Here is a 12,414-nt window from a genome sequence, read left to right on the forward strand (position 1 = left end):
AATTACTGTCAAATCCCTTATGAATTTCCTTATTTATTTGTTCCTTTGTTAAAATTTTGTGTTTTGCAATTTTTATAAAGGTTAACTAATTTAATGTATCGCAAACTGTTCTACACAACAGCTGATTTGACGTCTATCTGTAACGTTTACCAACTCTGAACGCCAGTGTTGTATTTTGGTTAGTAGATTTTTCCACTCGCGGATTTATAGGTGCGCAGCAACGTTTTGACTAAAAGTCCATGCGTTTCACCACAAAATGTCATTGGATTAGCATGCAGAAACGCTTAAAGTCATGTAAGTTGACATTACAAATTAAAAATACGCTAACTTGTTAATAGGCAGCACATCCAAATGCTAAATCAAATGTGTGCTACAGTTACTGTGCAAGCGAGCAGGCATTAGGTTCGTTTGCATGTGTGCGTGTGTGAGTGAGCACACGCTAAGAATTAACAAGGCGACAAGTGTTGCCAACTTAGCTCGTTTCTCAGTCATACTTCAGATTTGCACCATTTTTTTTGTTCCACAATTTTTTAGTAACATTTTCTGGCATTTTATTCGTTCTTAACGTTATGTAGAGCAATAAGTAGTTTTTAAAAAATTGACTCCAAATTACACGAGTTAATCGTGCACAGTGCGCAGTGCATGCAGAACATTTCAAGTTGGCAGCGCCACTTTGGCATAATTTCGCTCGCCAATTCATTTGTTTGACTTCGGTTTTCTTTCTGCGAATAAAAGACGATACGCTGCGATAAATTGCCGAGCAAATTGCACGCACGTTTTTCTATTCTTTCCGTATTGCTTAAAGCATAACACCAAAATCAAACAAAGTGACAGTAGCAGCTGCAGTGACAAATTGGAACAAGTGGGAGCCCGAGGCAAGTAGACGATTGGCTGGCTGAGCTTGACGAAGCCCCAGCATAGACAAGGCGTGCGCACGCCAACAACAATAACAACAACAACAACAATAATACGTACAATACAAATGTAAACTTTTTGCATTGCCTTATTGAGATTTGAGCACATTTTTTGTTGTTATTTCTTCAACAGCTGTTAAACTTGGTGAAAATTAGCGGAGGCGAGCGAACGACACAGCGATAAATAAAAAGCGAATAACAAAAAGCGATTAGCAATAGCAACAACAACAACAACAATAATAAGATGAATTCAAAAGCTGACGTCAACCGCCGCGTTTTGGCTATTCAAGCGAAGAAGAAGCGGCATAGGAACAACAAGAAACGCGGCAAGCAAAATGCAGCAAATGGAGCTCCCGTCCAAGAAAATCAACAACAACAACAACAGCAACAACCGCAACAACAACAACAACAACACAGAAGCGGCGACAACTGCGCTATGCCCGCGACATCAGCAGCACCAGCACCAGAAAATGCTAATAATAGCCACACAGAGGGCGCCAGCAAGTTTGAACTGCACGTAGGCAGCGCTGGGGGCGCTGTTAACTCGAAATCTGTGGCATCCTTTAGCAATGCCACCGCGTCCACATCGAGTGGCTCGGGCAATACGCCCGACACCCAGTCGCAATCGAAATCGAAGAACAGCATGCACAATCAGCAGCCACCGCGTAGTTCGTCCAATGAATCGGAGGAATCGGAAATGAACAGCGAGAACGAGGAGCAGGAACTTAAAGAGGATTACTGCAAGGGCGGCTATCATCCGGTCAACATTGGCGATTTGTTTCAGGGTAAGTTTCCATACGGCGATGTCACCTGTTTGCACCTCACGCCCAGTCACAAATACCAGTAAAACCGAACAACAAAGAAACAATACAGTTATATAGCACGCCATTTTTGTATGCCCTACCTGAAAGCATTTACATGCTCTTATCACGATTTGTGCAACACTTTTTGTGCTCTGTCAAATGGAAAATGCATTCCTATTGGCAATTTCATCAATTCTTTTTACAAATTCCACCTGTTCTCGCTGCAAAATTTGTGGGTTAGAGTTGAACGGATTATAAAGTAATAACTGTTAAGTGAAGGTCAAATTATCGAATATTTCATTCTATTATTTGTACAAATTAGCTAAATTTACACACACAGCGTTCCTCTTGGCATTTTATCAGGCGTTTTATTTTTTTATTTTTATTTTACAGTTCACAGTTGATTGCTTTAATTGATATATTGATTTTGTTAGGGTATTTAAGCTTCGTTGCGTGTGGCAGACAACCCAACAACTTTGTTGTTTATTTAGTTGAATTTGAATAATTCCTGTTTAGGCCACGGCACAAGACCCATTTCGTGCTGCATAGAACATGACCCAAAACGCAGTCGTTTTCCTGTTGTTTTAGGGGCAACCGTCCTCCAACCTGATTGTGTTGGGTAGCTGTTATTGTTGTTGTTGTTGTTAATGGCTCACACAACAACAGGTTGTTAATCTGGAACGCCCCTTTTTATATATACAGACACATCTGTTTGTGTGCGTGCGTGTGTGTCTGTTCGCGCTCAAGGGTTGTTTATGGGGTGGGGCAGTTCGAATTTGGCTGGCTTTGCGGTTGCTGCTGGCGACATGGCTGCCACGTTTTGATACTGTGGCTGCCACAAGCAGATGCCCCAACCGCTGACACGCCCGCTGCCCCACCCAGCCTTCACATATTGTTGAGAGATGGGCGGGCGTGCGTTTGTTTCTGGCAAATGCTTTTGTTATAGCAAATGATGTGCATAAAGCACATTTTAGGGGATTTATAATCAAAGAAAATACCGCTAACCTTTTGCCTGCGATAAGGCACACGCCCGTCCAATGATAAGAGCCCACAGACATTGCGAATATTCTACTCGCTTATTAACTAATCAGACTTAATATACGCATATGTATCTATATACATTATATACTCTGAGCACAATGTCAATTTGTGCTATGCGAATGGCCCAGCTGACAATCCTCAGTGCGCTCCGAGGGCGCATTTAATTGAGGAGCTGCTCATCGTGTCCATTCAGTTGTCCGGCTGTGTGTGCGGCGACGAGTTATTGCAATGGATTTATTGCCATCAAAGGCAAACATTTGTGATTTCATTTTTTTGATTGGTGCACTTTAAAAACCTTTTAACGCACGCTAGTGGAATGCCCGACAGACTCTAATCGAATCTTTATTTACAGGTCGCTATCATGTCATTCGCAAATTGGGCTGGGGACATTTTTCCACTGTTTGGCTCTGCTGGGATCTGCAGGAGAAACGTTATGTGGCCATTAAGATTGTCAAATCGGCGCAGCATTTCGCCGAAACGGCCAAGGATGAAATCAAGATACTCAGAACGGTGCGCGAGACGGATCCATTGAATCCACGTCGCCAGAAGACGGTTCAAATGTTTGATGATTTTAAAATCACCGGCGTTAATGGCACGCACATCTGCATGGTCTTCGAGGTGCTGGGCGATAATCTCTTGAAGCTCATACGCAAGTCCAATTATCGTGGCATTCCGCTGGAGAATGTCAAAAGTATAACACGCCAGATCCTAGAGGGTCTAGACTATTTGCATGACTGCTGTAAGATCATACACACAGACATTAAGCCGGAGAATGTCCTGTTGTGTGTCGATGAGCCGCATGTGCGTTCGCTGGCCGTTGAGGCGACGCAATTGTATTGCATGAACTCCAAGATGTATCCATCTTTGGTCAGTCGTGCGCCCAAGGAGTATCGCGAGCCGCCCATCACCGGCAAGATGAGCAAGAACAAGAAAAAGAAGCTAAAGAAGAAGGCCAAGAAGCGCATGGAACTGTTCAAGAAGCAGCGCGACTACTTGGAGCAAACTGGCGGCGAGGAGCAACATCAGCAGCAGCAGCAGCAGCCCGATAAGCATGCTCAAAATGGTGATGCATGCGGCTCCGATATCGAGCATGATGTGGCCGGCGACGAAGTGGAGCCAATGCAGCTGACCAAACCGGATCCAGATGAGGATGATGGCGATGATGAGGAGGCTGTAGAACAGCCTGCGCTGTCCAAGCTGGCTAACGAAGCGAGCGCCGGCGATGCTGGCCAGAATTCACTAGAGGAAGGTGCTGAGAAGGCCAAAAAGAAGAAGAAAAAGAAGAACAAGAGTAAGTGGAAAAGCGCTCCGTATTAAGCTTCATACTTATTTTATATTCATTTGCCTATTATCCATTATTCAGATAAAACCAGTCAGCAGCAATCTCAGCCGCAGGAGAACTCCACCAGCAGCGGCGACAGCAGCAGCGCCAGCGCCTTGAAGAGCTCCAACACGAATGGCAGCAACAGCAGCCATTCAACCAGCACGCTTAAGGGACAATCAAATGGTGCCGCCTTCGGCAATAAGAAATCATCGTCACGGCCCAAACAGGAACAGCAGCAGCAGCCGCAGCAGCAGCAGTTGAACAACAACAATTCAAATTCGAAACAAAACTCGAATAGTAATTCGAAAATCTCAAGTATCTCCATTGAGCGGTCCTCGTCGGCCAACGGTGGCCCGTATTCGGAGCCGCTATTGCCGCCACCTCCACCGCCGCCGCCGTTGTCCAAGCATCGACTCAATAAGCGTGATCCCGCGCTAGAGGCCTGCAATGTGCAGGTGAAAATTGCCGATTTGGGCAATGCTTGCTGGGTGGATAGACATTTCACCGAGGATATACAGACGCGACAATATCGCTCGCTGGAGGTCATACTGGGCGCCGGTTATGATACCTCGGCGGACATCTGGAGCACCGCCTGCATGGTATTTGAGCTGGCCACCGGTGATTATCTGTTTGAGCCGCATTCCGGCGATACATATACACGCGATGAGGATCATATAGCACACATAATCGAGCTGCTTGGTCCCATACCACGACAAATTGTGTTCCGGGGCACGTATGCACAGCAGACGTTCAATCGAAACGGCGAGCTGCGCAACATAACCGGGCTAAAGCCCTGGGGCCTCATGGATGTGCTGGTGGAGAAGTATGAATGGTCCAAGCGTGATGCGGAGGCGTTTGCGGCGTTCTTAAAACCGATGCTGGAATTCGATCCGGCCAATCGTGCCACAGCTGCAGAGTGTTTGCAGCATCCGTGGCTTAGATAAGATACGATGCAGCCTGGTTGTTGGCTGCGAGCCAGCCAGCCAGCAGGAGCAGCAGTAGCAGTAGCAATAGGAGCAACAGCAGCAGCAGTAGCATCATCCGAGCATATGCAGTCAACGGCATCTGTGGCCACATTGGCCTCCATCTCATCCATTGCATCCACTTCGGCATCGGCCATGGCGGCGTTGCGCGCACGTCCCTATCTGGTTGCCCCATACGTGGCCACCGCCTCCGCACCGCCCACGCCACAGCCGCATGCTGTCAATACCTTGTCCAGTGCACGTACAGCGCCCGCAACGCCAACGCGACAGCGCTTTGGAGATAGTGAGCCATCGTCATCGCATAGCCATTATCCGCACCATATTGATGTTGATAGTGTGCAGGATTTTGGACTGGCCATGGCCATGGAGGAGCTGCCGCCGCAATACAGCAAGCCCAAATCCCAGCGCTTCTTTTGGCGCAAGGCGCTCAGACGCGTCTTCCAGCGCCGCAAGTGACGTCAACTGCGCCGTCGACGGCAAGATTTGCCCCGTTGGCGTCCACGTCGCTGCCGGCGGCGCACGCTGGCCGAGCGTGTGCGCCGCATATGCGCTTGCTGTGCCTATGGCCAGGTGTTGTTGCGCAACGCCCGCCTCGCTCTGCTCAGCTGCATTCGTTGGCGTACACGTGGCAACATACGCAACAACAACTTTTACTTTAGCAATCACTAAACAATAATAACAAAAGCAACTGCAAATGCTCTGCTCTGCACAGGCACACCACACCACACAAACACACACACTGACACCTTCCTCCCACACAAACACACACACATAAATACACACACACACACAAATGTTAAACTAAAAAATGTTAATGCGAAATCTGATTTAGTTGTTAAAGCATATGCACCTAATTTATTTCCTTGTGTTTTACACCGATTAGACAATTTTTCCTTTGATACAATTATGAAATTATAAGCATTACATTTTCCTAACATTATTCTCTACATAATTATTATTTTATTTTCTTTATTGTTTGCTTTTTATTTATTTCTGAATCTGTAAATAGGGCAAAAGCTTGGCACAGCTCATTTTTTTATTTTTTATTATTTTTCTCTTTTGTCTTAAACGATCTCCAAGATTTTATTTTTATTTTTTTTTGTTTAACCAACAAAGAAAACGAAAGAATGAAACAGGTTTTTAATAACAGCCAATCCATCAATCAATATATATATATAATATATTAAAACATATATCTATCTATATAGATTGCTAAAATCCGAACAGCCAGTTCATATATAGAAATTTGTTACTGTACATTTAATGCCAGCGAGGCGAGGCAGAGGAGTTGACACGCGCATACATAAACATATTTAGCATATATATATCGTATATAGTTAAATGTAACTGAAGGGTACTGTTGCGACCCAAGGGTTTTTAGCATACACACACACACACACACACACACGTACGATCACACACATATACACACATACATATGTACATGGTTATGCATATAAGTATTCTTGAGCTGAACATTACAATAATGAGCGTAGTTAATTAGTGTATCCCGCAATTTAGTAACAAACAAACTAATAACAAGAACAACAATTAACACGAGGTTTACAATTCATTGAGCTAAAGCAAATGCACTATCAAGCAAAAGAAAGAAAAACGCAAATAATTAACATTAAATGAAATCCTTAAAAATGTAAGCAGCGAAACAAACAGAAATTAAATTGTAGCAGCTAAAAAAGAGTTAAGCGAATATTGTCTATTAAATCCAATGTTCAATAGAAAGCAACAAGTTAATAAGCAAGCAAAATGAATGCTATTCAACAACAAACAATTCGATTAGTAATATTTGTAATTCGAAATGTAGCGAACAACAATAACAAACACACGCATTTCTAGGCACACTCACAGACACAAAAATATACCCTAGAAAGGCCACTTAAGTTAAGGCTAGTTAGGCGGCGCAGTTAACAGACTTTTTTTTTTTGTTACTTGCAAGAGAAACAGCAATTGAAACGCTTAACATAAATTGATAATTGGCATGGAATATATGTATGTATGAAAGTGAACTATATATATATAAATATATATATACATGCTTACATACTCGTAGTTGTGTGTATGTGTGCATTATACTCTGACTATTTACTATGATAAGTGGCCTTATATTAATTCGATTCTCTGCACAATCCACAGTCACACACACACACACACACGCACTGCACAACAACAATAGCAATTTAAACCTTAACACACACACACACAAGTATGTATGAGTATGTACCATTTAATCTATACTTAATTGGAAATGTATGTGTAGCCAGGCAACACGCGTTAGCTTAAAAACAGAAAAGAATATATCAAGCATAGACATTTGCAATTAATACTTTATAAAGAACACACACACACAATCCTAAGGCAAAAAGTGAAAGTTAATGAGGGCAACCTTTTAGTACCCTACGAACTTAATACCTTACCTTATCTTAAACCATATAATGAGTAAACACACATGTACTCTAGTCTTCGGCTGGCCGAAGTTTAAAAAACGATACAAAAAGAATACAAATCATGATACTCTTTGAAGCAACTATCAATGGACTATGTAGTAATCAGCTTGGGAGCTATTAAATGCATAAAACATACTTAACTTATAGCTTTACGAGAAACCAGAAACCTAGAAAAGTTAACTTGTGCTTAGACGTTTCAAGTATTGTTCCCAAATGATTCAAAAAATAAATAAAAAATAACAAAAAAAAAAAAAAACAATCTTTAAAGTTGAGCAAATAGCACGCAATTCCATAATATCAAATTTCCTTTCAAAGAGTATGAAAAGTATGAATTATACGATACATAATTTATTGATGTAGTTATAAACAAATAAACAACAACAACAAACAACAACAACAACAGAAACTGAAACAGAAAAATTACACAAATTGGAAAACGATAAATGTATCTTTTATTGCTGCACTCAGCGGCTTCATGTAAAGAGATGTCTTATTCAACGGACAGGACATCAATTTTCCAGCTGCACTTCCACTTCAAAGGCAGGCACAGAATGGAGCGAAGGGTCGCTGGAGGCAAAAACACATTGGCATTCATTTATAACCCATTCTCGTGGCGCATTGCATGCAATTACATATTTGCCCGGAAGCTGCGGAAGATGAGATGAGACCTGGACTGAGCTCAGCTCGTGCTGAGAATTTATGGCCACATAAAAATCACAAGCAGCCAAGTTGAAGACATTGCAGCTGCCTTCAAATTGAAAATGGGTGCAGGACGCAGCACACAGCACACAGGACACAGGACACTTGCTGGACACCAACACGCACACACACACACACACACACACACACATTCTTTGACGCGCACCGGATGTATGTAGGAAGAGACCTTTGGGATACATCACGTTTGTTTGGCTATGGCTAAACTTGAAATTGAATTTGATGTCTCGTAGCCGAATGTAAATGTTTGCTTCGTTAAATACGAGGGCAGTTTGAGCAGTAAATATTAGGTAAATACAAATGCATTTATTATTTGAATATTACTATTTATATTATTATTTATAGAGTGCACATTTAATTGCATCACACTCACACACACACACACGCACACACGCTCATACTCACTTGTCTGGATGTATGCCTTCATATGGTATGTATTAAAGAGTTTCATTGAGTACTTTTCTGAACCATATGCAGTAGTTATTCATATTCATATTCATGTTCACATCGATATATGGCTGCACTTCTCTCAATCTTTGAAAATGAATGTTGCCAGATTTAGATGCCAAATTGAGCTAAAGGCCTAACCATGAGAAAAAGGTCAAACTTCGATATTTGATTGAGTCATGTGTGTGAAAAATTTCGACCTATCTCTATATAGAATATTAGAAGGTAGCATTTTCACATGAATTTCGACCAAAAATAATGTTGCCGGATTTAGATGCCAAATTGATCAAGAAAGAAAGAAACCTCGGGCAAATCGGATGAGATTTCACTTAGTTATGGGGTGGGAAATTTCTGACCTATTTCTATATAGAATATTTGAGCGTAAATTGATCTATTTATGGATTGTATAGATCTATTTATAATCATATTCATATTCAAATTCATACTCATGTCTTTATTCATATCCATATTCAAATTTTCAGAAATACTCGTATTATGTTGATTGAATTGGAGCAAGTTATACAGATAATACAGAATGTAAGTACTTTTATTTTTTAACTTAACTTATTCATTTACATTGTTGCTTGCCTTAAAATATCTTTTATATCCCTTTGAAAACTCATAAATCGGTTAAAAAAGCGAACAGATACGCCAAGTAAACAAATAGAGAGCTTTTAAAAAGATGCCTAGGGTATTTTATGGTCTAGTGCTTGTTTGGGTAGTATACCCTTGCAGAGGGTATTCGAATTTTGCCACCAGATGTGTAAAGCATAAAAAGAGATGCCTCCGTAGCCATTAAGTGTATATATTCTTGATCAGCATTAACATTCGACTCGATATAGGCGTGTTCCTCCGTCTGTTTCTTGATGTTCTTTCGGTAATTTTCTGAACCACCCTCGCTGGCTGCATAAAATGACATGAATATATTTGTAGCTTATGCGAGTGAATGTTTAGAGCTTAGTTCGTGGTGGTTTCTGTGTGCCACAAGTTGGGCTCTGCAAACTTGCTGGCTACCAACAGGATAAAATTTATCGTGTCCGAAATACGGAACGGGCATCTAACAAAAGTTAAATAAACGTGTCGGCTGCCTTGTCACTTGAGCGGTAGGCGCAATGTCAATACAACCAGCTGAGGATTGGGCCACCCGCCAATCTGGTTGGCTAAGACAAACGGAAAGAAAGCGACGCGTGGCTCACACCTGGCCAAATGTCAGGCACTCGAAATGTAAGCAAAGCGGAAAAGTTTTCGTAGGGAGTATTATTTAACAAGTGTAAGCTCCTGAGTTGTCGAATCTAAGACACACACACAATTCCTGGCAAATGGCAATCAAGGTCGAGATGTTGCATTTTGTCTTATTTTGCACACAATATCTGCTTGCCTTACATTAAATAGTGTTCCGCCAGGCGTTTACATTATCTTTTATTTCAATCGCCCCTAAACTGTAATATGCTTATTCCACTCGAGCTATCTGTATCCAAGTTGAAAGTTCAGGTGCGTTGCAACGGTTCGGCAAATTCGGTAGTTAAATCAATTTGCAGGCATTTTCATAAAATTTATGAACTTGTTAATACTTTGAAAGCTTTTTCAGTTGAATTCAAGTCATGTTTGGGCTTGGGGTACGTTTGGGTAGTGGGTCATTCAGTTTGATTTGACTAAAAGTTTAGCAACAAACACACAAAACAGCTTGAAACGTACGTTAACAAGACCCGGATTTGCTTATAAATGTCTAACAAATGACAAAAAAAATAGGAAAACTTGAATTGCAAAAGCAGCAACAACAACAATAACAAAGACAACAAAAGGACCAACTTTTGCATGCTCGACTGTCAGTTAAAAGCTCAAAAAATAAAAACAAACCTGCCTTGATGTGCACAACGGGAAAATACTCTGCAATCAGATCTGGAATAGTATTGGAAAGTGGTCAAAAATCAAGAAAATACCATTACGGAAATTTATATTGCTGTTTATCGCGTTTTTTAGTTAATTGTAAAATAATCAAAGTAATAGACACTTTCTACACTTCATCTAAATATGTGCTACAAGATATTAAGAAAAGATTTTGGCGTGATCAGATCTTTTGATATAAAATTTAAGCTTAAATATAACTATGTAAGGTATACGAGAATCTGCTTACCAAATTTTACGGCTCGGGCTTTTATAGCATCTGAGTTCTCTGAGGTCGCACGGGAAGAGGTCAGAAGGTAGATAAACTGGCCTGTTCACCCAATTTTAAACATACATAGCTGTCACAAAAGCCTGCTCCACTTGAGCATAACCGCTTGAGACATTTTTAGGGAGCGCAGGGTATAAACGCATGGTAAAAAAAAGTTTCTAGCACTAGAGCATAAACCCAAGAAATTGTGTCCTGCGTTTGTGTGTGTGTGTGTGTGTGTGTCCAGCATCTACGGGTTGATCGATATTTGCCACATTTGTGTATTGTGTGTGTAGCACACGAAACAAACACACAATAAAACTTTTAAAAGGTCCTTTTAAATGCGACCAAGCGCAAACGATTATTCAATTTAACAGTCTGAGCTCTGGCAGGACCCCATAGGCTAGGATCATGACTGCCTGCCGACCGTTCCCCGCCCGCCCACCAATCACCCGGCCCGGCAAGCCCTTCAACGTTGCGCACTTTAAAGCTCCTACTCGTCTACTTCGTCATCTGCTGCCTCTTTGTCGTCAGCGGCATTGTCCTTGTCGCCGCTCAAAATGCCAGCGAGTGGCACTGATGACATTAAGTAGCTGTCGGGTTGGTCAGGATTAGATAGCAAAAGTGCCTGATGTTAGTTTAAAGTAGATAAACAAAAGCGGATTCGCTTTCGCTTCTTGTGTGTGTGTGTGTGTCTATTTGTAGCATTTGTCAACCGCACATCCGTTTTTTTTTGAGTTGAAGCTTTTTAATCATTCAACTCGAATCTGTTCGCGTGCCGTCCACTTTCGCATTCACCTTACGCGAAATTGCGCTCATTTTGAGTCTTAATGCACAAGTTTATAAAACTTGGCAAGTTTTTTTGGACTCATTAAAAGCACATTGAAATTTCAAATTAATTAAGGATTGCTTTTGATTGCAGTAAATATTAAAATAAAGACCGAACGAATTTATTACACCTTTCACTCGTCTGTTTCTTAGCAAGCGCGGCGTTTGACCTTTTATCCTTTTCTTTTTTAGTCGCGCGGAGTATTACAACTTTGTATTTCAATAGAAACGAGTCTGGAAAAGCAAAAAGTTTTGGTCTAATTGGTCTTGTCTAGGCATGAGCTCCATATTGAATTACTTTTTCAAATAAAAACATTGAAGTTTCATTTCATTAAAGATAAACAGAATATAAAGAAAACTTGGAGCTCTGCAGGAATTTCTATACGAACTTTTTGCACTTCAAGGTCTGCAGAATATACAAAAGTTAACAAATTGTACATGTATAAAATACAATATAAACCTTTGGATAAATTTTAATTTATCAAATAACAAAAAGCTATACATTTTTTATTTAAATCTTAAGATTGCTTTGACAGTACAAAGGTATCTCTTTATATTATGTATTACAGCTTTTATTGTTTTAGTATGTTTCTAAATACAACTTTTTTACAAATTTTCTTAATTTAATTGCTATTTAAAGTACTCTATTGAAACACTTAAAGAAGTGAAAGTATCTCTAGTTGAGAGTGCCCGACTGGGGAATACCCTGGCCCATCTTTTACAAAATGAAAGATAGTTGATCT

The 12,414-nt window shown here is 40.9% G+C and overlaps 2 protein-coding genes across 2 annotated transcripts; both read left to right on the forward strand.

Moving 5' to 3' along the window:
- The first annotated feature begins 55 nt into the window (after positions 1–55).
- On the forward strand, positions 56–7,556 carry LOC115760614 (SRSF protein kinase 3). The gene is made up of 4 exons (XM_030702063.1): positions 56–294; positions 1,048–1,699; positions 3,111–4,049; positions 4,122–7,556. The coding sequence occupies exons 2-4, from the start codon at positions 1,159–1,161 to the stop codon at positions 5,024–5,026; spliced, it is 2,385 nt and encodes a 794-aa protein (XP_030557923.1). The 5' UTR covers positions 56–294; positions 1,048–1,158; the 3' UTR covers positions 5,027–7,556.
- LOC115760622 lies at positions 5,024–7,556 on the forward strand. The gene has a single exon (XM_030702072.1). It carries the CDS (start codon positions 5,033–5,035, stop codon positions 5,519–5,521), a length of 489 nt encoding a protein of 162 aa, XP_030557932.1. The 5' UTR covers positions 5,024–5,032; the 3' UTR covers positions 5,522–7,556.
- Positions 7,557–12,414: the final 4,858 nt, after the last annotated feature.

The sequence above is a fragment of the Drosophila novamexicana genome, unplaced genomic scaffold (genome assembly GCF_003285875.2).
Source record: "Drosophila novamexicana strain 15010-1031.04,08,12 unplaced genomic scaffold, DnovRS2.1 tig00000462-arrow-pilon, whole genome shotgun sequence".
Lineage (NCBI taxonomy): Eukaryota > Metazoa > Arthropoda > Insecta > Diptera > Drosophilidae > Drosophila > Drosophila novamexicana.

Bases quoted from the DNA above. Each gene is read 5' to 3' on its own strand.
- LOC115760614 (XM_030702063.1), top strand. From the start codon at position 1,159: ATGAATTCAAAAGCTGACGTCAACCGCCGCGTTTTGGCTATTCAAGCG. The intron at 1,700-3,110 runs GTAAGTTTCCAT...CTTTATTTACAG, and splicing joins CATTGGCGATTTGTTTCAGG to GTCGCTATCATGTCATTCGC. The intron at 4,050-4,121 runs GTAAGTGGAAAA...TCCATTATTCAG, and splicing joins GAAGAAAAAGAAGAACAAGA to ATAAAACCAGTCAGCAGCAA.
- LOC115760622 (XM_030702072.1), top strand. From the start codon at position 5,033: ATGCAGCCTGGTTGTTGGCTGCGAGCCAGCCAGCCAGCAGGAGCAGCA.